Genomic DNA, 27,693 nt, shown 5'->3' with positions numbered 1-27,693 from the left:
AAGCCTACTGATGCAGTGTGCTAGCAACAAGAACGCATTCATTCAATGTTGGTAACTTTACCAGCAAGGCTTACTCCAAAAAGAATGATTACATTCTTTTTTTAATGCTTTTTGTCAAGTCAAATGGTTTCCAGAGTCAAATATGATTGACAAGGATGCATGCTGTTTTTATATTTTGAGTATCAGCTGCAGAAAGGATAGATAACAGAAGTACTAACTTCAAATAAACAACAAAACACATGAATAGTATTAGAATTCTCTAGAGTTATGCAAGATCCAAGCCAGTATGCACCATCTATCCAAGTCACTCATCTACATCAACAGCATTGTTTGTGTTTCATTTTATTTACAAGACCAGAGAATTGCTGTGCTGCCCAATACTTACTTATCAAACAGTGTATACTGTGAGTGTATCGGGAATTGTCTGGAATAGTGAAACTTCCATCGCAAATAGCAACTTGACTTTCTCCAAAGGGAAGTGAAAAGAAACAAAGCTTATACAGCAAACAGCCAAGTGCCTGTAAAAACAAATACAGGCCCCATAAAAGGATGAGAGCAAGCCATTTACACAATAAAGAAGCACCAACAAGAAACTAATTGCATCCTAGCTACAGCTGATGCTTACAGTGTTATGTAGCAGCTGCATTATGAACCAGGGTTGATGTGACAAGCTGATATACAAGCAGCTCTAAAAAGGCCTTCTTTCCCACTGACTTGTGTGTTAGACAACAAGCTACCAAATCTAGAGCCTAACCTAAGGGCTACATCACATTCTGGCATCGCTCAGGGATACCACTAGTGTTTTTGCTGAATTTAGTCTTCATTTACTTCACTGTAATGGCTCTTTAAGCACACTGTCTAACAACAACAGATTTCCTTGTTGTACTGTGAGCAAATTTCTATGAGAAATCGTTGGTGACATCCAGGCAGCAATTTGAGCCAACAAAATGGGAAGAGTCTACTTTATCTCTCCCTTAACAGGCTCATCACATATTGTATTCAATTTATTTACATGAGACTTAACTACCACAGATACCATTATTGTACTCTGCACTATGTACTTGCATTGTATATTTCCACTTTAAATAATTAGTTTTTCAGTTTGTCTACATTACTTCTAGCTAGCTTCTTCATCTCTTAATTAGTTCCATATTTCACGGTACCTGATTTTTTGCTTACCCAGATATCTGCCTTGGTAGTAATTGATTTCCCTCCATAAAGATTGACCATTTCAGGAGCTCTGTATGATAGTGTTGTATACCTAAATGCACATAATTGCAAGAGAACAGATGAAAAGCATGCCTCAGAAACAAAAAAGCCTTCTCTAGCATGTGCCACACACATACCATTCACAGAAACAGGTGTCTAGTACACACCAGAAATTGTCTTATGCAAGTAATTTACTGTGTTTACAAAATCACAGAAGGCTTGGAATAGTAACATAATATTTACTGTTATGGATGACAATTTAAAGTCAGATAAAACGTGCTCTTCACATTAGCTCCCCTGTACATGTGCTTCAGTAACAAAGAGTTGCTCTGCTGTAACACTGCAGTAAGCAGTCATCGCAAAGATTCTGAGCCCTTAAAGTGTCGCCTTCATCTTACATTGAAACATGCAGTACAGAGCACGGTCATCACACATAATATCCCCATCACATGGGATATTATATGATTCTATGCTTTTAAAAAAAAAATAAAGTTTGACAAAATCATTGCAAAACCAGCAAAGTACTCTGTAGAGACAGAAGAACACATACATGTATCACTTGGTCACTTGAGAACAAGTAATCCATGTTTATTTCTCTGCAGTAGATGGCCTGAAGTGAACCAAACCAAACATGTTCTCAGGAGTGTGTTTGCAATAAAGTTAAAACAATTTTCTGACCAGTCTTAGGAGGAAGGATGCAGATAGCATTCCATAATTAAGACTGTATGTAAGTTCATTAGAATGCTAGCACCTCTTTTCTCCCTCAGACTTTTACAGTTAGCCGTATTAACACAGAAGTTACAATTTTAACTCCTAAAATGGCCAGCAGCCAGGCATACATTTATCACCCATTTCATTTCAAAGTCACAAGCTTTCTTTAAGTTTTATTCTATGTGAGTCTGTTTTGCAAAAATAGCATGTAAATAAATAGAAAAAGCAACATTAATAGACAGTAAAAAAAATGGAACTATATTCACATCAACTTCAATTTCTTCATCTTGAACAGTTATATTAAAATCCTTATCAGTGAGGTAATCATACACTCCTCAGAGGTCTTCATCTAATACATCATAACACTCAGCTGTCTCACAGCACAACCACTGGTTATTGAGGCCACTTAAATGTGAACTTACTTCTTAATTTCTTCTTCAACCACATTAACACCATCTTTTTGAGGATTAAGGAATTTGTTTGTCGCACTGCCAAAATCACAAAGAACATAATTTCCACTGTCATTTAGCAATATATTCTCCACCTGTTAACACAAACAGCCATGTTAGATTAAAATAATGGCACTGATTTCCAGTTTAACTGTTACTATGCATTCTTGCCCTCACACGCAAATAAGGAAGTTACCAGAAAAGCAACCAATAAACACAGCATTACAAGTGCTTCTCTAACTACAAGTCAGCCTTAGTGAAATAGCTCCTGCACTTCTAATCATTTTCGAGTGCACCACTGACTTTTACCCAGGTGTTCCTGGGTATCAGGCTCATACCTTTAAATCTCGGTGAACTATAGGAGTTTTGCACTGATGCAGCCGAGCAACAGCTTCGCAGGTATCACAAAATATTCTCATTACTTCTGACTCCGTAAAGCCAGTCTGCAGGCGCTGATTCATCTGATTCACAACTTGCCCAGCTGAAGAAGCAGCGAAGAATTTTATTTCACCTTCTAATAATTCTCATTACGTATAGAAGTATAAATTTTTCTCACGCACAAATAGCCCACAACATGCAATTCAGCTTTCTCGTGTCACCAATTTCAAAAGAAAAAAACAACAATCCAAGCTGTTTCAAACTTTCACGGGTATGATCCTAGGCAGAAAGGTTACTGTCTCAAAAACATCGCCAAATGAAACTCTTCTATCAAATTGTTGCAGGCAGGAAGAATCATCCATCACACAAAGATGCTCCCCTAGAAGTGCCTCTTGCATTTAGATCCACAGCCAGAGTGCTGTCAGCCAACAGAATTCAAAGTAACTCATAATCTAGACATTTCTTTGTCTTTCTGAGAGACTAAGAAAAAAAAAAAAAAAGGGGCATAATCCACTCTTAGAGACCTTACATAACCCTTTCACAGCTTCCTTTTTAAGACCAGGAAGCATTATTTCCTTATTTCTTGAAGTAATTTCACAAGGTAATACTTGTATCTTCCTATCATAATGCTCATTTAACGCTAACAGATCTATGGGTCTTGGAGAGTGCTCCTCCTAAACACAGAAGCTTTCAACAAGAAAACACCATCCACTTTATTCAGGTAGGTATGTGTGGTGGGGAGTGAGGGAAGTCAATAACAATATGGTTTCACAAATTGTTTGAAACAGCTACAGTATGAAACAGGACACACAACTATTACTTTCATGCCGGGAATCATAAATACTAATTATATTACGCTCACTTAAAACAAGTCACCCATCAGGTTAAAATTAAAGAATCTTTGCAATAACGATCAAAAACAAAAAATAGGAGAGGCAGAGAAGCTGCCAAAAGTATTTTGATAGGAAAGGTTGGAAAACATTAGCTACATGTTTAATCAAACAGTAGAGCAGAACTACTTCAATTTCTACTTGAAGTAATTTCCCTACTTCTAATTATACTTAACTAAGGTACATGAAATCGACTTTTGCATTTTCTCAGGCTTCAGCAACTCAGTGTCTAACTACCAACACAAGCTAAAAGGAATGGATTCCAGCTTTGAGATACACAGGCTATCTTTTCGAATTAAAAGGGACTCTACCAGGTAAAAATCCCAGGTGATCAAAACATACATTTCTCTTCCATTTCCTCTGAAACCAGAAGAGCCATCTCTTACCTCGACAATACTCCATGAGAATGAGGACCTCCCAAACGTTATCACTTACACAGTTAACAGCACAATCCAAATAGCTCACAATGTTCTTGTGCCCAGATAACTCTTTCTGAAAAAGAAAATATACATTACATTTTAGCATAGGAAGATTTTAACAAATAAGTACAGGTGGTTTTCATTAGGACCACTTATGACTTCAAAGTGAGCCCTGGTCCCATATGCACTAAACTTTACAGAATACTCAAAACTGAATGTAAGTTCATCACTGACTGCAAAGTCAGAGACTGCCATATACCAAATTCAATGCATCTACAATTCAATCAAGAACATTTATTGTATTTGTTCAACAGTGCAAACATCCTCACTGCTGCATTCAGAAACTTTATTATGTAGTAGTAACTACAGTCTTGATACATAGGGGAGAGAGAGGGAAGAATCATGCTACTCATGTAGCATGAGTAATTTTAAGGGAAATTCCCAATCTCAATACTAAAAAAGAAATACCTATGCTGAAGAATACTGTCTCGATAATAACAAAAAAACCCCACAACCATACACAGCTAGAAGCAAGTCACAACATTTACACCCTGAACTACTATCAAGTTAAAAACACACAAGCAATCAAAGATGTCCCTAAGAAAAAAACACAACAACAAAATCCACACCAACTTTTAAGAGCCATTTTGCAAGTTGCAATTAAGCAAATTCATATTTCACATCTGACAATACCAGTGTTGTTGTCTGCAGTGCTATTTCCACCCATTTATAGTTAACATAAAAGAACTTCTTATGTTAGATGATTAAAGAGGTGCTTCTATGATTATAACATGTTTAAACTAGAAGCATATTGAAATGGAGATAAATTACCTTCACAGTACTCGCTAGAAGGCAATATAACTGATTTTCTCGTGCCCTGACATCATAAACCCAAGCACATCCGATAAAGCCTTCTGCTTTCTCAATTTCCTAGTCAGCAGCTCAGAAACAATAGAACCTATGATTATGTCATTGAGTTCAAAGTTCTGAGCTACACCCATATCTGTTACTCCATACTGGATAGCAACTGCAAGAATATGCTTCTGCCTAGCAGAGGTAACACTGCTTGTGTAAGAACAGGCAGTATAATTCAGTTAACAGAACTGTAGCCAACAGAGGGCTCTAGAATTTGTTATCACAAAAGAAATGGGAAAGACCATGACTACTGCACAAAAAAGTGATAAGATGGTCAAGAAGGGATTGTCATTAAAAGACATTTGATATACGTGTACTGTAACCAAACACATTCTCTCGTTACAATTAATTCATTTCTTACCATAATAGTAATTTCTCTCTTGCATACGTTGAGGTCTGGGACATTATTAACATACATTCGTTTGAGTGCACAACGTATCCCACCATGGGTACGTACCAGAAACACAGTTGAGAAGCCACCTGGAAAAAAAAAAAAAACAGTTACAAGTCAATGAAACTATCTGAGTTATTCTCTTTTTCTAAGACAATGAAAAAGGAAGCGCGTGCCAGTCATGGAGTGAGGAGTTAAAAACACGGACAAAATTACTAAGGTTTGACATCTGAGTCCATTTCTCCTACATTAAGCATTCTTGACAAAAGCGTAAGGATCTTGGAATTATGCTACGGCATTAAATAAAAATATCTGAAAGGCACTTCCATATTCAAATAAATGCAAAAGCCTAGTATGAACTCTACGCATTCAGGTATCAAACCCACGATGTTTTCAGTCACCCAAAAACCTGAATAAAGCAAAGATATCCTCCCTATCTTCACAGTTTCTAAATGCTCCAGAACCTGAAGTTTAGTATTCATTTCTTACACCTACATTTTAAAGTAGAAAGAATAAACTAGTAAAATGTAAAATAAGTAACTGAGTATCTTTCATGACATTTACATCACACAACATCTCAGCATAGACTGAAGATGAGAACACTCACTCCGAAATCACTTGGCTACAAGCAAAGTAGGGTTTTTTTAATTATTATTTTATTTAAATACTTGTTAAATGTGCAGATAAGAATTAAATGTGTTCCCCCAACCAGTACAATCAGGAGCCATCTTCTCAGTTCAACCACATGAACCACAAGACATACACTTAAGCCCACCTCCAAGCTTCTTATTATCACTTTTCTTCTCCCTCTTCACTGGTAGAAACATGCAAACAGTAATTACTCACTGAAGCTGAGTGATACAGTCTACACAGAAAACACTCCCAAATGTTCAGGCAGCAAGCCAAGGGGAAAAAAACATTTAAAACTCATACTCTTATCTGTTTTCAGTTCATCTGAACTACTGGTCAAGGCCTCCAGCAGACTGCATTCACATCACTTGGAGGTTCACAAAGAGCTTTCCCACAGCTTAAAGAACTCTGCCCCAGGGCAGTCCATGCTTTCCTTATTTAACTGCTGTCTGATGGTAAGCCAACAATTGCCATAAGAACTTAACTCGTACAAAAACTAAGCTATACAATCAGGACAGAAATATGTGAAGTAAAGGATTAACTACTCTGATAATCAGGTAGCCCACTGGAACGCATGAAGCACTTCAAGTTTCACGACATCATCTGCAACCAGCATTTATCAAGCATAACGTGCCTCATCTGATACTGGTGCACTTGAACTGATGTGCACATTAGAATTTACAGTTGAAGGAAGATGTGTTAGGATGCTTTCTTTAGGAAAAAATACCTGAAAATTAATTGCTCATTTAGCTAGCAGGGATATTATGCCATCAAAAGAGAGTCGGTGCCAGTTTCAATACAGCAACCTAAATTCTACAAACTTGCTACACTTCAGCTAGAGCTGATTTACACAGGGTACTCTCAGAACACTGGCAGGTGCCCTTGAGTTACTCCAGTTCTAAAGCCAGACCTTGGTGGGGATGAAGCAATTCCACAGGGAATGCCATCAGCTTTGAGGATTAAATAATGTGGCATGCATACTGTGGATACTGGAAGATTTTAGCAGCATCCTCTCAAAAAAGACTCCTACATAAAGCACAGATACTTGAGCAACAATATGAAAAATACCCAGGTAAAGCAGAACATTCTAAATGTTGGAAGACAATCACTTCATGTCTTTTTAACCAGCTTTATCGCCTTTTGAAATCGATTTTGTAGTCTTAACACACTGTGTCTAGCAGCGGGACAAGGCCAAAATGCTGAATTTCAAATTTCTTTGGCACCTGTTTTCATGCAATCAAATCAGTAACAATTGGGTAAAAAGAGTAGTGAAAAAGTCTCACAAGGGTTCTTCTTGCCATTAGGTGGCAATATTAACTAACACTTAAACTCTGAAGCAGCCACGAAAACAGTACTATTCCCCATTCTCCAAAGGAGTAATGTGTGACCTTGAAAGGTTTTCCATTAGTAAATGCTATCTCCACTATAAAATGCCACTGGGCTCCTTGATAAACAGATCAACCCTGAACAAAGCCTGACTAGGCCTATAAATATTTATAGGATATTTGTCATCAACATTCTAGCAACCTTTACCAAACACAACCCTGAAGCATTAAGCTTTCAATCTTTTCAATAGTTTCTTGTTAAACTTGCCACTGAAAGCATCAAAAGAAGAAAACAACAGTGCTATAAAAACCTCAAATAAACTCTCATTAAACTACGTTATTTGGAGGAGAAGCCAGACAGGCACCCTTGTCAAAAGTTGTATGGAAACAACCAAAAATGATGAGCAGTTGCTTTGCCCCAAGGCCCACAAATGGAGACTGAGCAGAGCTACATTTCCACGTGTAGGTCAGCACAGCAGCTGGCATTTCACCAGCATTTTTAGAAGCTGGAAAAAGAAGGTACTATCTAATGTCAGTGAAGATAGAAAATGAATTCAATTTCTCATAACACAACATACCAAAAAAAAAACAAAAAACAAATCACAAAACTACATTCAGTTGTTTACCTGCTGTAAGACACAGTCAAGTCCCAAGCCCCCCATGGATTCCTCCCATTCTCCTCACAGATGAGATGAAGTACCACCATGTGCCATGACTGGTCCCAAGGAACCAGTTGACTAGCACAAATTCTTCACCAACTAGGCAACCAGCAACAATTTGGATGTCTCTGAGGTCTTTGCATCAAAAGGAGACAATTTTGAGTATTTTGATTTTTTCAAGAACAGCAAAGTTTCCAGTAAAATATTTCCAAAAGTTTCCATTTAAATATTGACCAAAATGACACAATGAGCAAGTACAACAACCTAGCAAATTGAGTATGTGCGCAAACCATCTCCAAGTTTGGTAATACAGTTATACACACATCACCACCCTTAGCCTTAACAGTATTTTACTGTGGCAAGCCATTTGGTTTACTTGTCCATAAATCATTTCAGATAGCATTATCTACTTCTGGTGATCTTACTAAGAAACTTATCAACAAAATTTGAAACCAACTAAAAAATAATAATAATTCTCAGCTACATTTTCTTGTTGAGAGTTTCTCCCTTTTCTTCCATGCATATTTTAAGTTTCATTGGTCTCAATTTTCTACTTATGTTTCACCTTGTCACATTCTTGATACTCCAACAAGGAAATTGTAGCTGTCAGAATCAAAGTATCTTCCTTTGCTTGCTTTGATATAGTAAGGTTGAAGAATCTTTCACAATTATTATAATCCTTCAGATTGCTAACAGTTCCAAAAAGACAAACTAAAAGAATACCAAGAAAAATATTCCAAACAAATCTTTGTTCATTTTAGATATACAGACAACAAGACTGAAAAAAAAAAATATTTTTTTCTTACTATTCTGTTAAAACATAACCGACCACCAAGCTTTATACCTGCAGCTGGTTCACTATCAGATGACATACTTCAAATCTCAGACAATTGGAACAGAAGATGACCAGCAGAAGGAATGTATATACTTTGTAATGAGCTTACGCCTCACACCCAACACCTGCGAATGTTGAGCCAGGAATGGGAGAACCAGACACAGTTCCAGAGCCAGCTTTCTAGTTCGGATATAAAGTTGTTCCTAATGAAGTTGAAAGAACTAAAGGATGGTTCATTTCTATTTTGAAGCAAGTTCAGCTCTCAGCCTTGCATGACTCTGGCCTACAAGATGGCTACGTGCCCTTCTATCTACAAGGCTGGATCAACAGACTGAAGTGCAAGTGATTTTCCCATGACCCATCCCCAAACACATGTAAGCTCTTTTCTCCCTCTGTAGCAAAACGGCAAACCAGCCACAGGTCAATATGCTTAAAAAATACCCACACAGGTTTTTTCTGAATTTTAGATAGTTTAACATACAACACAAAAGTAATTTAATAGTTCAGGTGCATTCATTTGTGTTGTGAATTAACAACTTCTGCCTTAAGCACTACTTTCACCATCTCACCCAATCACTTTGTCTACACATACGCTCGCTAACTCAGGAACCCCTGGTCACCTAGATGTCACCAGTACCTGACCAGCAGCCAGAGATGCCCTCTTTCCAAACTTACGCACTTTCTAGTACTGCATAGCCTTCTCAGCACTGTAATTTGGAAGCCATATGTACAAGAAAGAATCATTTCAGGACCTATGAACCTGCTCAAAATATGGGATAAGAGCAGCCCCCCTCCCAGGGGCAGTATGAATGCCCTGCAGGTAGGCTCTAAGCAAGAAACTTCCCTGCAAGCCCATAACAAACAGCAGCAGTAAGGACTCACTAAATGCACTGAGTGCATGCTGTGTTAGCAAAAAACATCCTTCACTGGAAAAAACTACAACTAAAACCAACAACAACCCTGACCTCTATAACCTCCTGAGCTGCAGCAAACACAGCAAAGCCAGCCTCCAAGAAAAAAAAAAAACAAAAAGAACAAAACAGGACACAAAACACAAAGAAAACATAACTGCTTCTCCACAAAAAAACATGACATCATGAGAAGCCAGCTCTCACTGCCCACATGCACATCTCACTGCACATATAAGCAGTGGGAAGGGTCCTTTTTCAGTATGCATTAAACAGCATCTAGACATGTTATTTTACCAAAAACTGAAGAAACCCTATCTTGCCATAAATGAACCAATATCAAGTCTTTCCTTGCTGCTCAGTTTTGATTACATCTTCTCACAGTGTGAAAGAGAAGCACAGCACATTCCAGGAGTTCAGAGAGTACTTCTGTGATCCTGACACACAAAGGCCTCTTCTCCATCCTGCTGAATTTCTGCTCTCCCTGTGCTCTGTGGCAATGTGCATTCACTGGCATCCTATTGGGATAACTACAGTATCAACAGCCTGTCAGTATTAGGAACTGCTTTGTTTCTGCAGTGAGGGAAGTCCTTCCTCTGCAGCATCACTCCCTTTGGATAGTCAGTATAGATGTAGTTGTGCAGGCACTCTTGCGGGAGTAGCAGACTGAAAGCAAACAAAACAGTATTTCTGTTCATGTAGAGAACACTATTTAGTTCTTTAAAATAATAAAATTACCACCTGTTTGTGGCTGAAACACTTAAAACAGTTCAGAGCTTGAACTTCGGATTTTTTTCTTTTAGATTCCAAACACTGTGTGATGTTGAGAAACTGCATGCTAACAGAAATCTACCACAAAGCTTTCAGGCCTTATGAAGAATTTTTGCTACAGCACACTTTTTATCACAACCTCCACAGGAGCAGGAAGCCACTGACTGTAATTCCTCAGTAATCTCTGCATGAGGGAACAATGGGACATACTATCACACAAGTTTTCTGTTTTCCATTGACAGAAGCATCCTGCAATGGCTGGGATATACCTCACACTGCACGTGGTCCTTGAGGAGAAAAGATCAGAGGTCATCCAGCTTTCATTGTCCTGGTCCATCTTACTGAGCTACTTCTGCCCTGAGCCCAGCTGCCACACACTGACCTCAAGGGTTGCACGCTCATTTGCTGGGGAGCACTGTAAAGCACCCTTCCTGGTGAATAAGGAATCACAGAATGGCCAGGGTTGGATGGGACCTCAAGGATCATGAATCTCCAACCCCCTTGCCACATGCAGGGTCACCAACCTCCCCATTTAATAGTAGACCAGGCTGCCCAGAGCTCCATCCAACCTGGCCTTGAACACCTCCAGGGACGGGGCATCCACAACCTCTCCGGGCAGCCTGTTCCAAAGCATTAGATGACAGCATTTTTATCTATAAGTTTAAACATACATTTATATACAAGTACACATATATGTGTGCTTATGTATATACTTGTGTGTGCATATATTCCTAGTAAAATACATTCCACAAGTCTCAGCACAAGGCTTTGAGACATAGCTCCAACTGGGAGAGAAGTTGACAGAGGTCATCTGCAAGCCCAAGACCTCAGCATTCCTATAACCAAGAGCAAAAGTAGACTCCACACCCTTAAAATAATCTTCTACACACATTTTGAGTTCAGCATTTCTTCAGTGCAAGCAGACAACGCATTCAAAAGGACCCACTATAGCTGCTTTCTGCCCTGCCCACACGAATTCCCACTGTGTAACACCCTCTGAACGCCATGGGTAGTTCAGACCAAAAGCACTCCTTTCTCCAAACCACCATCTGTTTTTAAAGCAGCAGCACAAAAATAGCAGGCACGAATTACATACTGAGCTGCATGGGGGAACCCCACAGGACATTACCATACCCTGGTCACAGCAGATCTGCCACGAGTACCCCAATACGGTAATGGCACTGATACCTCTACCTATGAGCAGGTGTTCTAAGATGTAATTTTTCCCAGCACCAACTGCAGTCCAGCATTAAAATAACAAACCAGACACACACACAGGTGCTAAACCATAATAAAAGAAACTGGTGTTCTTCCTGGAAAAAGAGAAACAGATATGTAACAAAGTCATGTGCCACATGCACAAAGAACTTCACTTTTTACCCATCTGAAACAAAGAGCAGAACTGATAGCGTGCAGTCATAACACAAAACCCACGCATCCAGTGACTCTAAGAGGTGCTTTTCTCCCCAATCATCAAGCAGCAACAAATCCTTGTCTTCTGTGAAGTTCTCACACTCAGATTTCACCACGCCATTTCCACCCTCTCTTCAGAGCAAGTAGCAAAGGCTTGCTGCCATGTAGAAAAAGTAATTCTGAACAAACCAAAGTGCTACACAATAACGACAAACTGCTCAGAAATAACAGAACCAACCCCTTGCAGCACAACAGGAAGCAGGTAAGAAGGTAGAAGGGTGGAATGCAGAGGAACATTAAAAACAGGAGTCCCAAATTGGAATCTTTCTTCTTTTAAATCCAAAGTATTCCTAAAGCCAGACAATTTCTTCCCACGAGAGAAATTACAGCTTCATCAAAAAAAGCCCTGATAGGAGTGTTCAGCCACCACCTCTGCTAACGCTGCCTTCACTCCTGGCTTGGAAGACTGAGTTAGTCTCAAGATGGACTACTGCAACTGTCTGTTAATCTTTGAAAACCCTCTACTCTGCAAAACCTCCTCTCCCTCTTCCATCAGGCACCCTTCTGTCAAGGAAAAATCCTTTAAGCAAAATGACTCAGAGGCAAGCATGTGTTTGTGTGTGAGCAAGCAGCTATTAATTGGCCTGCTAATAGGCAGCCTCCACAGAGCTCAGTGGATGTCATTTTTCTTGCTACAGCTGGCAGTGACTGCTTTGTGAGAGCTTCCCATACACAAAGACTTTCTCCAGATATTTACTCTGCCAACCCAGCATTACAAGTCTTCCAGTTTAATGAGGCGATACAGACTTGAGAATATTTTTTTCTATATGGAGCAAACCTGCTCCAGTTAGCTGCACTCCCGCAGCTCTCTGCTGGCTCGTCAACTACATCGCTACAGACAACTTCCAAATTTCAGCGTAACGTCAAAGTTCTAGATTTTAGCACATTTCATCTGACAGCTGACCGAGATACTTTTAGCTTTGATCTAACCTACAGCAAAGGAACAAAGCTCAGCGTTCTGCATTAAAGATGATCATACTGCTCTACCGCAATGCTTCTCAGAGCATCTAGGTGACTTGCCAGCCACCGCCAATTCCTTTAATGAGGGCATGGATTTTGTGCTGACTTCTGACTGCCTCTGCTACTTTTCCATGGAAACAAAGAAAAGAAGAAAAAACAGTTTCCTAATGCAGACGATTTTGTAAACTATTTTAATTGAGTGCAGCTCCCAGAAGAGAAGCGCTTGCATTTTCTGTGATATGCTGTCAAGCTTGAGGAAGATGAAACTACATGAAATAGCTCACTAAACTTAAGTTCAGAAAAACATTAAAAAAATAAAATTAACGTAAGTACTTGGTATTTCACACAACACCTTGTTCACCCAAGACAAAACACTGTCTTAGGGTAAAAGTCTGTCTCTTTCATTAAAAGACAAAATTAAAAGGAAAGCCTCTCCACATCTCAATACTGTCTGAGAACCCAGCTGTCTGAGAATTAGTCACAACCACTCTCTTGCTTTATAATACTATTTTATCACCTCCTCTTCCTATTCACTGAAAGGAAAACCTAATGTGTTTAGACTGCATTTAACAGATCCTAGTATTTAAGTCAACTAACACTTGTTCCCTTAGTAAGGATGAGAACATGACTTGTAGACCACCAACAGTGCAGTTAATTGATTGTGAAGATCAGAACACTTCAAACTTATTTTCAGCTACAGATTCTGAAATCACACTGACAGTACTCAATGGGACCATTATCTATACTAACAGAAACTGAAAGCAGGAAATAATAGGGTAAGAACTGGCAACAAGTCACAATCCATTGAGCTTCATTCATTGCAAAAGTCAGCTCTTAAAGCTCTAGAGCTACACCATCATGCGGACACTTGAAACATCATTTTAATCAAAAGCTAACATGAGCTAGATACAACAAAGGACAGAGTACTGAAGGGGTTCATTCTTCTTTTTCTCTCTATCTCATTGCAAAAGATCAAGAGCTTTCCTCTCACAGAAATAATCCATGTTTTTAAGGTTTCAAGAGACTAATCCAGCCCGTTCCCAGCACTGCTGGGGAATGGAAAAATCTTCAACATAGAGTAAGTGTAGGTGGTTTTGTGTATAAAGACCGTACAACAGTTGGTTCAGTCTTCACAGAACCTCCTTCCAGCCAGGGAACAATGCTATTTTCAAGTGATGCAAAGATCTTCAGGTCATTTTTACTTCTGAGATGTACAGTAATCCAATCACTCTGTTTTCTCTCCTCAAAGTCTTTCCTGCTTCACGCATGGACTTTTTGTATATGCCAGGATACTCAAATAAGCATGTTTTCCCTTTACACAGCAGGTTAGCATTTTTAAAGCTAGTATACACAAACCTAGCATGTTCTATCAAGTACTGTTGCTGAATTTCTCATTCACAGTGCATTGCATTACTCACAATTGCTTCCTTTAGTAGCTGTTCACTTTTAGAATCTCCCTAGCTGATGTAAAACAGCTCTGGAGTAAAAACCATACAAGTTCAAGCAACATCACCACCATTTCTGAAGCCAAGAAACACTTGTTACCAGTGACAACTGTTTGCAAGAGCAAAAGGAAATTTCTTTCCAAGAGACAAAAAACCTCACATCAATGCTTCCCTTTCCAAACAGTAAGCTTAAAGCACAAATACAAACTCACACAACAGAACCCTATTAAACAACCCGAGCTGTGTTTCATTTGTTCAAGGTCAAGACTGTTGACTAAACATTTCTATACACGATTATGCCAACTGTGTAACCTAAGACAGAAGAATTAATTTAATTCCCTTTCACGGCGCCACTGAACCTCGTGACTCTCAAACCTTACTAGGCTAGATGTATCCTGTTACTCAAGATGCGAGTGAGGTGATGCTTTCAGGCAGGATGTGCTTCCTGTTCAACTTTTCACAACAAAGCTGCTGAAAATCTCCAAGACATTGATAAAAAAAAAAAACTTACAGCCTACATCTGGTAGCATGAGAAACATTACTTTGAACAGCACTCATCTCTCCTACAAATGGAAAAGCCTTTTCTTCATCTCTCCTGACCACTGCATTTCTTCACTGATTTTCTTTTCAATTTGTTTTCAATTCCAAAATAGTAAACAAGCAGATGAATAAAGTACAGATACCAAATGGTTAAATTAGTGGATACAGATGCATTGAACATACAGTGCACAGCCATCACAACTGTTCTGGAACCAAACTTCACTTTCATACTGAATGGTTAACATACAGAAAGCCCCTCTTCCATTTGCTCTGTAGTTTGTCTTCCATTTTCCTTGAAATCACTGTTTTAACTCTGATATAAATGTGTAAGCAGAAGAATCCAAAACAGACTAAGTCAGCCAATGGATCCATTACCATGCAGTTGAATAATACACCCACTGAATACCACAAGTTTACACAAATGACACAGAAACAAGGCAGAGCATAAAGTTCCCAGCTTCAGAAAAAGTCACTTTATGGTATTTTGGAGAAGTACCACCTTTTGCTGCATCAGAAACCAAAGAGTCACCAGGTCATGGAGAAAGTAAGCAACTCACAGCACTAGAAGCACTTCTGACCAGGGCAGGTATCACATGAAGATTCTCTTGTTTACAGTGTTTTTTTGCCTTTTTTTTTTATGGCATCATAATCACAGCAAGCCAGCACAATGAAATTCAAACCTCTTCATTGCTGGATGAGCCTACATTGAGTCTTGCACCATTTTTACATCTCAGTGTAACAGCCAGTGAGCTCATTGATCATTTTTCATACGTAAGCACGATCAGATTGGACTAGCTCAATGAAATTGTTTAATATTTAGATATTTAAATATGAATACTTAAAGCTATCAGTATGAGGATTCCTCGTTCTCTCTTCTACAGATGTCTACAAATGCCAGTGCGCATTTCAACTCTCAGCAGCAGATACAGAAATATCTGCACCATGAAGGAGAGGAGACCAATAAATAGCAACACATCTGAGTTGCTCCTTGCTAACACCAGTAAATGGGACTCCGATGTCTTTTAAGTAATGGTTTTCCTTGGCACCTTAAAGCTCTATCTGGTACATGCTGTATTCTCGAGAACACCCTCATAGGCACACCAAACACCTTTATTATTAAGACCATTACCTCAATTCTCTTACCTTATGCTTGGGATTCATTAGCCAGCAACACTTTCAGACCTCCAGCTGTGACACGTGATAATTTAGAAAGAAGGGCTGAAACTTTCAAGTAGTGTGAGCAGCTAGAACATTTTAAACTATCTAAACAGCAATGGCAACAGAAGTCTAACTATCACAGTTAGAATTATCAAAGGCATTTAATGTTCCTCATCTATCTACTGTGTTTCAAGAGAAAAGCATTCAATAGCAGTAACTCCAAACAAGACAGTTATTCATGGAGCAATCTGGAAGCATGTAGATTTTGGGTTAGTCCCTAAAAATGAGAATGCTATGACCAACCTACTGCCTAGACCCAAACATATCCTTCAACAGAAATCTCCTTTTACAGATGCAGCTATGTAATCCAGAGTCAGTTTAATAACACAGCAAGCCAAAACAATGAAGTAAAACTGTCTGTCTGATGAAGATAATTAAATGGCATATCTCAAGAAAGCACAAGGCTGGCAAGTAATACTTTGAATTCAAATGGAGATTTGAAGAACTTGACCAAATTAGATGCAGCACGCAGCGTTTTGTTTTGATGAGCGTTTGCATGGTTACACTGTTTATACAATTGCCTTAACAATAAAAAAATTCTGTCTTCAGAGTCTTAAGGGACCTCTGGATCTCTCATTCAGAGAATAATAAATGATCTCTCTGATGTTTCACGAATTCTTATGAAGCCAAGAAACTCTACGTAAGCAATAACTGATCTAAGCTGAAGGTGAAGGTTTCACTACTGACCAACCTACTGAGCTCAATGTAGACCACAGGACTGTGAAGGATGCAATCACTACTTTAATTATTCTCTTTTTTTTAAAAAGAAAGTTTGTTTTCCTACATTTTATGCACAGAACTGACCCAATGTCTAGCACAAATCTCATGACAAATTTCATTTAAGCTTCCCGTTTTTTGTTACACAAAACACACACCACACTCAAGTCAGACCCTTCTATACCTGTTAGGTAACTAAGTGCCTTATATTCTTTAACAACCTATTTGTTCTGCATCCTGGAAATCAAAACCAAAGCCAAAACACTAAAAGAAATCATTATCTCTGTTTACATCACTGCAATCCAAACAAGTACTTGGCTCTTACTTCTTAAACAGCTCAGGCCAAGTCTATGCACATTTAGCAGCTCTATCAGCTCCTAAGTTGCTTGTCCACAGCTTGTTTTTCCAAAGAAGCGCTGCTTTAATTACACAAGTCCCTTAGCAATTAATCAAAACCTAAAAGCGTGGTTTAGCAACAGACTTTTAAGTAACAGCCCATGCAGTTTTTCATCCTACAGGAACTGCAAAGATGTAAGAACATGTCATATTAATCACTGATTTTTTAGAGTTATTCTTTTACACGGAGAGCAGCAAAATGCTGCAAGAACAACAATTCACTACACAAAATGCACGTATGGAAATCACAGTCTAAACAAGTAAAAAACTGAGAGCAGAAGTAGTCAGTACAATAATTAAGCCAAGCATCACACCAGTCCTGTATAAGTATGTATCTCTTCAAGACTTGTGCATGAAAGCTTCCAGGCAGTACAGAAACAAATCTACTGAAGTAATGTCCAAGTTTATAAGGAAGATGAACACGTACATTATTTTTAATAAAACCTCCTGAAGTCCTAGCGTATGAGAATTCCCCTCATGGTTTTGTTTGTGGCACTGAAGGTATATTACCAGTATACTATAGCAGCAATGAGGAAGAAACCATCTTAGAGACAGGAAGTTCTTAACTCAGCCCTTATCTCTTGTTCAGACTTGTGTGACTGTGGGCAAACCCCCTCACCTTTCTTTGTTCCTCCACCTACAGGATAATGATTTTCCCTAAGGGGACGTGATGTTCTTCTTGAGGTGTCAGAGTTGGTACTGATCAGAAGAACAAGACAAAGAAAGACAGAACAGTTTGCTCTCATGTGATCCTACATAATCATTTATTCAGTATTTTTTACTTATTGCAACAGGAGTGGCAAGGCAAATATGACATTATTAAGCTTTACAGGGAGAACACAAAGTTAACCAGCTTTCAGTTCCTCAACATAGCCTTGGTATTTTGTAACATCTGTGTTGATGTTGCTCTGGAACAAAGCAGCAGTACCTGCAAAATGTCATTTGCTATTCAAAACAGAAGAAATATTTCCCACATCATTAAAACAAATCCCTAGGATCCCACCTATTTCCTTTTATTCCCATTTGTAACTTGCACTTTTCAGAGCATTCTCCTTCAACTTGCTTCTAGTTTGAGAGCTAGGTTCTCAAGCACATCTAAGATGTCCCACTGCTACTACTGCAAACTAACCAACCTGGACAACCATGAGCAGGGAAAGCATAAATCAGATGAGAGGAAGGGAAAGGTTCCTATCTTCATAACCAACAGAAAAACTCTCAAGAAACCAAAATCCATTCTCAAGACTACCAGAAAAATGGGAAAAGAGGAATTTATCTTCCTTCCTTGTAAGGAGCTAGACAGTGAGGAGAAGAAAAAAAAAAAAAAAGACAGAACCTGCACCATGCTGGAGAGGAAAATACAGGACAATGACACCTCCACTGCAGCAGAAAGTCAACAGGGGATGACATCAGCTGTGGCAGTGAAGTGTCACTGCGATCTGGAAACCAGACTCAGACTTTCAGCTTAAGGTATTAGAAGTAGGCAAGCATACTTCAAACATTTCAGGAAGCAGCTGTTCATCTGGGATATTAACAGCTTCTAAGCTAAACCTATAAAAACACTTGAAGAGAGATTTTCCAAAACAGATGTCAGCAAACCCGGCAATTTCTTAGGAAAAAGACAACATCCTAAGCAATCAACGAGGTGACTGGCTGCATCTACGTTGCTAATTAACCCCAAATGCAAAATAAAATGTTTACTAGAACCACTTGTAATCTGACACACTTACAACTGCACACTTTGGCAGGCACAGAGCATTCATAGTGTCAGTTAACACAGCACTGCTGACAGCTGCAACTCTTTTGACTTACGGTAACCTACTTATCTCGAGTATTACGGAGGCAGAAAATAGCTACAATAAAATCAATATGGCCCAAGGTTAAGAAACGAACAGTTTCAAGAATGAAGACTTAAAAACAATGCTTTAAAACCACAGACAAGAAATACAACCTAGACGATTACACAAAATATTTTCCCTCTCGACCTACACTGCAATTTATTTAGCTAAAAGCGAGATGCTCACCTGACACTGTGTACACACATCTACAGCTAAAATAAAAACACACCTACAGCTAGGAAGATACCCAAGTCCATACAGTTAACATCTGCCTTTGTTAAAGCATGCTCATGTTGCTCCCAGACACAGGACAGGGAGATTAATTAAGCAGCTGGAGAGGGACACAGTCTCTGGTCTTTACTTCTCCACACACAGGAAAGCTGTATAAGGACTTCCATAGGGGTAACATACTAGTTAATGACTTACAAGTCTGAAAACCCAAACAAATAGGCATGTCCTCTTCAGAGTCACTAGTTTCTACTCAACACCCACCTAAAAGTTAATTCTGCCTTCATCAGCTAATAAAGTTTTGCTTTTCTATGTCAGCATGTAAAATACTGACATTTAGACAAGAAGCCTTCAGATGAAAAACGCACACTCAAAATAAGTCCACATTTTCTCTTTCAAAGAGCAACCAAAGCTTTTAACAGATAAAACTAACGTAGCCCTTATTATTTCATGCTGCTTTACCACTCAAGTCTATCCAGAGTTTTACATTAAAAAAAAAACCAAAAACCTGCACACATACACCCCCATTACAATCACTGTAACACTAGCATGTTTTATCAAAACACATACACAAGGAAAAGAAAACAAATAGATGGCACACTCATTTGTCTGATCCTCCTGCCAACATCTGGCAAAAGAAAGATGGCTTCAGACTGCACTGTATTAACGTGATACCGCTCCAATCAAGTTGCTTTGCTGTATGACAATCGCACTCTTGGCCACCCTCCCAACAACTTAGCTCAGAACTATCAGATTCCAAAGTACTTGCTCAGTGTTTAACTACTTCTGGGCCCCCAGAAGTTAAACCGATAATTTCCTTGAAAAAGGAACAACTATTTGCAGTCCAAAGAGGCACAGCACAACACGTTCAGGTACAGTTAAGTGCAGGAATGAATGTTCTTAGGGGAGGCAAAGACCAACGTGACAATAAGAAGTGTATTGGACCAAGTGCCTAAGAGCTGAACCAGCACTGGGCTGTACAAAACATTGTCAAATTACATGGTCCTTAACTTCCATTTACATGAAGCAGCTGTAGAGAGTGGGTGAGCAACAGTGAAGTACTAATGTTGTACATAAGCTATTTGGTACTGTGAGAATGGTACTTCTTGAATACACCAAGGTAGGTAGTGCACTAGGTAGCATGCAAGCTTCCTGTGTACACAGCACTGCAAATCAGGTTAACAGCACTTAGTGCACTGTATTACAAGAAACAGTATTTTCACTTCATGTAAGACAAGGACCACGTGCTAATATCCAAACTCACTCCTAGTTTGGGCTCCCTTATTACACAGAATACGGCTACACCCTGTAAAAGGCAGAACGACAATCTACTTGCAGTTTATCTGCCTGCATTAGGCTTGAAAACACTGAAGATAAATCGCAAGCATTAAAGCATAACCTCCCTATTTTCATCACTTACGGATCAAAACTTTTTTCAGCACCTCACCCCCTGCCATTCTGAAAACACATTTGAAATAAGGCAGCATGCTTACTTTTGGGGCTGTCATAGAATCACCAAGGTTGGAAAAGAAAAGTCCAGTTGTCCACCTACCACCAATATTTCCCACTAAACCATGTCTTTCAGTACAACATCTAAAGCCTGGGTGAGGAGCTGCAAGATATGGTTTAGTAGCTTGCAGTAGCAGTGGTAATGAGAAGATGGTTGGACTAGATGATCTTATAGGCTGTTTCCAACCTTGTGATTCTATGATTCTAAACGTTTCTTGAACACCTCCAGGCTTGGCAACTCCACCACCTCCTTGGACAGCTGTTCTACTCCCTGACCATTCTTTTGGAGAAGTACTTTCTAACACCCAGTCTCAATCTCCCTGGTGCAACTTGAGGCCATTCCCTCTTGTCCTATCTGTAGTTATGCGAGCGAAGAGGCTAACCCCCACCTCACCACAACCTCCTTTCAGGCAGTTGTAGAATGCAAGAAGGCCTCCCTGAGCCTCCACTTCTCCAGACTAAACAAACCCAGCTCCCTCAGCTGCTCCCTATGAGATTTGTGCTCCAGACCCCTCAGCAGCTTCATTGCCCTTCTTCGGACAAGCTCCAGGGCCTCCATGTCTTTCTTGTAGAGAGGCTCCCAAAATTGAACAGAGTACTTGAGGTGTGGCCTCATCAGTGCTGAATACAGTGGGACAATCACTTCCCTGCTCCTACTGGCAACACTATTTCTGACACAAACCAGGATGCCATTGACCTTCTTGGCCACCCGCGCACACAGCTGGCTCACGTTCAGCTGAGCACCAATCAATACCCCCAGGTCTGTTTCCTCTACACAGTCTTCCAGCCACTTTGCCCTAATCCTGCAAAACTGTTGTGACCGAAGTGCAGGACTCAGCACTTGGCCTTGTTGAACCTCATCCCATTGGCTTCAGCCCAGTGAGTCAGCCTGTCCAGATCCCTCTACAGGGCCTCACTACCCCCAGGCAGATCAACACTTCCTGCCAACATGGTGAAATCCGCAAACTTACTAAGGGTGCACTCAATGCCTTCATTCAGCTCATCAATAAAGATATTGAAGAGGACAGGCCCCAGCACCAACCCCTGGGGAACACCACTTGTGACTGGTGTTATAGCTGCACGCGGCTTTTCTATGCATTCAGTCAAAATCAAAGTCAGAAAGTCCTCATGCTGCTTTCTTCTTTCCGTGTACCTCCCGGACTTAAACAAGCTGTATCTGCTAGCCAAATATTAGCAAAGCAAAGCTGTGTTTGAGACAGAATGAGAAAAAGGCACAACCTTTAAGATCATGCGTAAGCACAGATTCAGTAATGTTATACCCTGAGAACTCGACATGACCAATCCCAACTCAAAGTCCATAAGTAATATTTCCAGACAACCTTCCAGCTTCTGATCTATCCAAGCAACTGACCTGGATTCCTACTGAAAACTAAATAGCAGTTACTGCAAAAAACAGCAATGCTACATAAACACTAAACCAATGAAGAATCCCAGTAATTAAAAGTTTCAGCTTGCTGCATAAGAGATCACCATGCCACAGAGTCATGGCAGAAGTGACAGTGCACCAACTACATTCATCACATTGGAGATTAAGCTGCATCTTGCACACTGCAGAATCAGGACCTCTAAGTTAAGTGTGTTGGTACCCCACACGCATTTAATCACTTCAAGTACTCAAGTTAACAGATCCATTACAAGGGCACTTCTCCCTGCAGAGCAAACAAAGTCAAACTTTCACACGAGAGAAAGCAGTGAACGATGTACACAGGCACACTTAAGAATCTGCAGCAGCTTCCTCAATTGCAAATCTCCCACATATCTAACCGTAAAGAACTAAAAGTGGGGGTATGAAAGCTTCAGTGAAATGGGACTTGGAAAAACAGAAAGGCAAGAGAAACTTCTGCATGTCAGGAAGTTGAACTAGTAGTTTAAGTGTGATTGCTAATATACCTAAGACAGAGAAACTTTCAAGATGATCCTAATTTTGAGAAGATATTTGAACAGCTCAGTGCATCTCCTTCCTGGAGATGACACAATGCAGACTTGACCACAGTTGTGATGACAATTACATCTTAAGGTTCCCCTTCCTCCTCAGACAATTAATTGGAGAAATAAAAAAAATTTCCAACAAGATACATTTGTCATTATAAAAAGAAAATGAAACAAGACCCAACAGCATGACAACTTACAAAAGCAAAGCACACGACCTCAAACAGCAGGATGTGTACTCCTCACTAAAGCAGCTTTAGGACTCAGTTTGGACAGTACAAATAGAAAGACCAACTAAATAATGCATATCATCAAGTACGTGCATGCTCAGTTGAAGCAGAACAATCCAGCTTGCATGCTCATTGCTTCAAGAGTTTGCCAGTACTGACTCCAGGAAGTTGGAGCATAAGGAGAATTATACAAGAAAGGATGAGTTTCCAATTTTACAGAGGGAAACTTCAACTTTTCATTTGTCCTCTATGCTCATAGAAACTAATGATTTAACCATCGTATTAAAAAATGAAGCAAACATTGTGTGTAATACAAACACTTATTAACTTAAAAGCAATAACAATTTCAGATGCTTTTTTCCCCCCGGGTCCTTTGGTCCTAGATATGAAGTCATTCACAGAAAAGCAGCACTGAAAACTTCTGGAAACCAGTTTCTCTGAAGCAAGTCATAAATATTCCACCTCCACAAGCTTTCTAGTGGGATGGTCAGAGGGGAAAAAAAGGTATTCAAGCCTCATGACAGGAGACTCTTGCTCCCTGCAAAAACCATCAGCAGACTCCTTTGCCAGAACCATGGTTTTTGGTAACAGTCACCCCCTTCTTGCACCCTATTTGAAGTACACAAACACATTCTTCATCTCTAACCAGGGTCACAGGCATACAGCACCTACTGGATGATCCTGAGAAATCCACTTCACAGCAGCTTACCCACAGCCAGATTAGCATTCCCACTTCGTGATCATAATGACTTATTGTTGTTTCTAGAACACCATTTCTTACAATTTATGGTTCTTCGCTGAAGATTGCTCCAGGCCCACCAGTACCAGCCCACTATAGAAGTTTACAACCACTTAGCAGCAGTGCTATTCTTTTTTCACAAAATAAGAGTATTTTCCAGATACATGTTCCAACCCTTAAACTGCATTGAAAAAGTATGAACTCCAGATGACCTAAGCTGCACCAATCCTTTCCATTCTTTCAGCAGGGTCCCAGCTCACTGGCTTGAAGGGCTTCTGCTTAAAGAACAAGGACAGGCATGGATTCCTGCATCATTTGTGTAGCAGCTCCAAAGAAACAAACACTTTGTAGCCTAAAAGAAGGGGCTACCATCTGACATGAAGTTAACCCATTTTGCTGTTGAACTACATAAATACAGCTTAATTAGGAAATCACAGAGTGGCCAGATACAACACTTACTGTCCCAGGCAATAGCAGAACTACCAGCCTGAAGGAGTCACTGAAACGGTGGTACTTGAAATGCCAGTTCAAGGAATGCAAGGTACTGAATGACAGATTATTAGCTGTACCACAGAAAAAGAAAAACCAAAGACACAAAACCAAAACCAAGCCAAAAAGGAAAACAAAAAAAACCTACACAGCAGCTTTACTTTTTAAAGATGATCACCTATACCTCATGACAGCACTGATCAATTCTAAATAGGAAATACAATGGAAGCAGTACAGTGAGCATCCTTCTGTGCTTTCAAACTAAGCCGGTTCGAGACTACTGCACATCATCTCTCCCTCCTTCCTCCTAATTTTTTTTTTTTTTCAACACCCTAAAGTGCCTCTTCCTGCTTTGTCTGCACTCAGTGAAAACACACCAACACGCTAACTTTGCACACAATGTTTACTATGCCCATCTTTGCCTGCTAAATCTAAAGGCACAGACAGTCTCAAATCTGGAAAAAGCTTTATTTCCTCTGTTTAATACACAATTCCAAGACCTCCCAAATAATCAGGGCAATAATAGAACTGAATTCTAATTTCAAAACAGCTTTCAGTGCCTATCCTTACAAGTCTCCAGGAAGATAAGTTTCACTGTTTTCCTTAAATATATTTCTGAATCGTAAGTCAAGGCAAAAAATGAAGCAGTATCACATCCTATTGCAAAGCCACAACCTTCTAACTCCTTCTTATATAAATCAGAAATATTATGCCAAGTTGCTTGGTTTTACTTTCCTTTTCACTGTTCACAATATTTACTGTTTTGCATTTGACATTTGAGATTGATTTGAAATGACGTTTCATAGTTTCCACATTCAGTCTGCTGCAGCTGCTGCTACAAAGCCTTTTTCAGTACTGGAGCTACCCCGTAACTAACTTTAGTGTTGCCAGCACATCACCCAATCCTTCAAAAAGACAGACTTCTCCATATTTGCATCAGATTTAATTTCCCAAAGTTCTGCTTCATTGCATGCACTCTTGTGCAACAAAAAGATCCAAGCAGCAGGCCTTCGCTCTGCCTGCATCACTCGCTCTGCATAGCTCCACTGTCCCTCTCTGCTTCTGCCTCATACTTTGCAACAATGAGCAGCTCACTTCCTCCATCAAAACTTAACCCAAATTGACTGTTTTTCCTTATCTCTGAATAACATACCTCAAAAACAAACTCCATCTTACAACATACTGAGCCCAGGGTTACTGATGTTAAGAAGTATTCAGAAAAGAGATAAGTTTAACACAAAAGAAACAAGATACTACTGAACACAGCTCTTGAACCTTTGTTCCTACTTCACTATGTAAACTTGCTGTGCTTTAGATAGCACTATATAAATGACTTGTGCAAGAGAACTACATCGTAATGCAACATGGCTTTGCCTTTAAAACACCGTAATAAAACAATGCTGTCAAAGACTACAGAAGTGTTTTGTGAGCAACACCTGTACCAACAAAGGAAACACAGCAAAGGGTAAAATTAGTACAGCCTATGACATTAGAACAACGAATGTAGTTACGACTTGAGCCCTTTGGCATCACTTGTGCTACTTGTTCTAGTCACAGGAAGCTTTCATCACTTAGAAAGTCAGGTCTTGGCTTTCCAATTCAGAAGCAAAATAAGGAAGGTGTGGGGGTCAACACTTGGAATCCAACAGACATATCATGCCATTAATCCTGACAGCTAGTAAAAGAACCTCTCCATACCACAGAATGTTGCTATGCATCTGTATTGAAACAGATTTGTTAAGTTGGTTACAGTCATTAATGTACTAACAATGCTTCTTGTTACACGATCTAAAGCTCTACCATAAATCCCTTAAACTCACTCATAAATTGTATTTCACCAGCACTGAATAGCTAGACCTACCTGACAAGCCCAAGCAGCTCAGCAGAATTGGGTTTCCAGAGAATAAAACCAGTAACATTCAGAGGGATCAGAGAAAAAAAAGCAGTTATTCTTGCCCCAAAGCAGAGGAGATTATTAATCAGAATTTATAGTAAGTATTAATATTGGACCTTAATATTACCAATACATCACCCGCCAACAATTACTATTAACTGCAACCTCACCGCAGGAAAACACGACTGTCAGGAAGTCACTCCTGGGTAAAAGGAAACTTTTCATTCATGAACTGCTGCAGTGTGTCAGGAAGAGCAGGGCTGAACAGAAAGCTCACAGTGAGCGTCCCGTCAGCCCCCAGCACACACTTCTGTCCCAACAGCTCACCAACAGAGCACTGTTCCTCTAGGCTTCTTCACCACGACCTTACCCATGCAATTACAACAGCCACCTGTGTTTTTCTTCTGTTCTGAAGTCCATTCGGGTTGAATACATCAGGCTTTGAAGACCTTCAACAGATCGACACTACCCTGACCCCTACCAGCTCTTATCACCCGCCTCGAAGGGGCCACACGAAAGCCGTTCAACTCCTGTTACTTCTGCCCCCAAAAGAAGGAAGCACGTTTGCACAACTCTCAACTGCTTCAACTGCAAGCTACGGAAAGATCTGCCCCAAGAAAACTTTCAAGAAGACACTGAACCGAACAAAGCTGCGTGCAACCCTTCAGCTGCGCGCGTTGGGTTCCCGTGCAAAGCGAGGAGCATTTCCACCGCCTTGCAGCAGTACCGCGGGACGGCAGGGCCCGCAGCGGGGCCCACCGCAGCTTTCCGGGCACCCACATGCCCCCCAGCCCGGCCCGTCCTCGGCCCCAGCCCCAGCGTTACCCTCCGCCAGCAGCTCCTCGGCGGTGACCTGGTGCCGCCCGACGGCGAACACCCGGCCCAAGGCGGCCGCGCCGCCCGCTCCTCCGGCGCCGCCGCCCGCTCCGCCGCCGCCGCCGCTCCCCTCGGCCTTGGGCATGCGGGAGAACTTCTTCATGGCGAGCGGGGCCCCGAGGCGGCCAGAGATGGGGAGCTGCCCGCTTCACATGCCTCCACTCCTCGGCCGCTCCCCGCCGCCTCTGCCCGCCGCGGGGAGGAGGAGAAGGAGGAGGGAAGGGAGGAAGGGGGCGGCGCGCCCAAGCCGGGGGAGCCGAGCAAGCACTGCCCCGCACAGCGCCGCGAGGGGAGGGAGCGCCTCGCGGGGAGGGAGCGGAGGGCGCTGCGGCGCATCGCGCAGGCGCAAGACCGCCTCTCGCAGGCGGGCGCGCGGCCGGAAGTGACGTTTTCAGCCTCGGGAGGCGCGTGGGGGGCGCTCACGTGTGTCGTGCGGGCGGTTGTCTGTCCGTCCTCCCAGCGCCTCGTTGAGGGCTGCGCTGTGCACCCCGTAGGAGGAATAACTGTAAAAAAAAAAAAAAAAAAAAAGGGGGGCGACGAGAGTAAATTTCCAGCAATGGGTATCCACGAGTGTCCAAAGCAGCGAGTAGCACTTAACGGGCTAAAAAAGTGTGGTAAAAATATGGATGTGGAGAAGAAAACATCAGCTGTGGATTTCTCTCTGTGAAAGTTAGCGTCGCAGGACATCTGCTCCGTAGACACTG

The 27,693-nt window shown here is 40.7% G+C and overlaps 1 protein-coding gene across 3 annotated transcripts in view; it reads right to left on the bottom strand.

The window, feature by feature from the left end:
• The window catches only part of BMP2K (BMP2 inducible kinase), a 57,082-nt gene extending 29,776 nt beyond the window's left edge, over nucleotides 1-27,306 (bottom strand). The window contains exons 1-7 of one of the 3 annotated variants that reach the window (XM_085222502.1): nucleotides 26,939-27,306; nucleotides 5,333-5,451; nucleotides 4,024-4,129; nucleotides 2,708-2,850; nucleotides 2,343-2,464; nucleotides 1,180-1,261; nucleotides 386-518 (exon numbers count right to left, since the gene is read on the bottom strand). In XM_085222502.1, coding sequence (XP_085078628.1) covers nucleotides 386-518; nucleotides 1,180-1,261; nucleotides 2,343-2,464; nucleotides 2,708-2,850; nucleotides 4,024-4,129; nucleotides 5,333-5,451; nucleotides 26,939-27,092 — 859 coding nt within the window. In that variant the 5' untranslated portion in view covers nucleotides 27,093-27,306. The remainder of the gene's footprint in view (nucleotides 1-385; nucleotides 519-1,179; nucleotides 1,262-2,342; nucleotides 2,465-2,707; nucleotides 2,851-4,023; nucleotides 4,130-5,332; nucleotides 5,452-26,938) is intronic. The other 2 variants (XM_085222504.1, XM_085222503.1) reach the window with 2 other exon arrangements.
• Nucleotides 27,307-27,693: the final 387 nt, after the last annotated feature.

This window comes from Meleagris gallopavo, chromosome 4 (genome assembly GCF_905368555.1).
Source record: "Meleagris gallopavo chromosome 4, MGAL_WU_HG_1.1, whole genome shotgun sequence".
Lineage (NCBI taxonomy): Eukaryota > Metazoa > Chordata > Aves > Galliformes > Phasianidae > Meleagris > Meleagris gallopavo.
The sequence above is the reverse complement of the archived record's forward strand: the minus strand, read 5'-3'. Positions and strand labels throughout refer to the sequence as shown.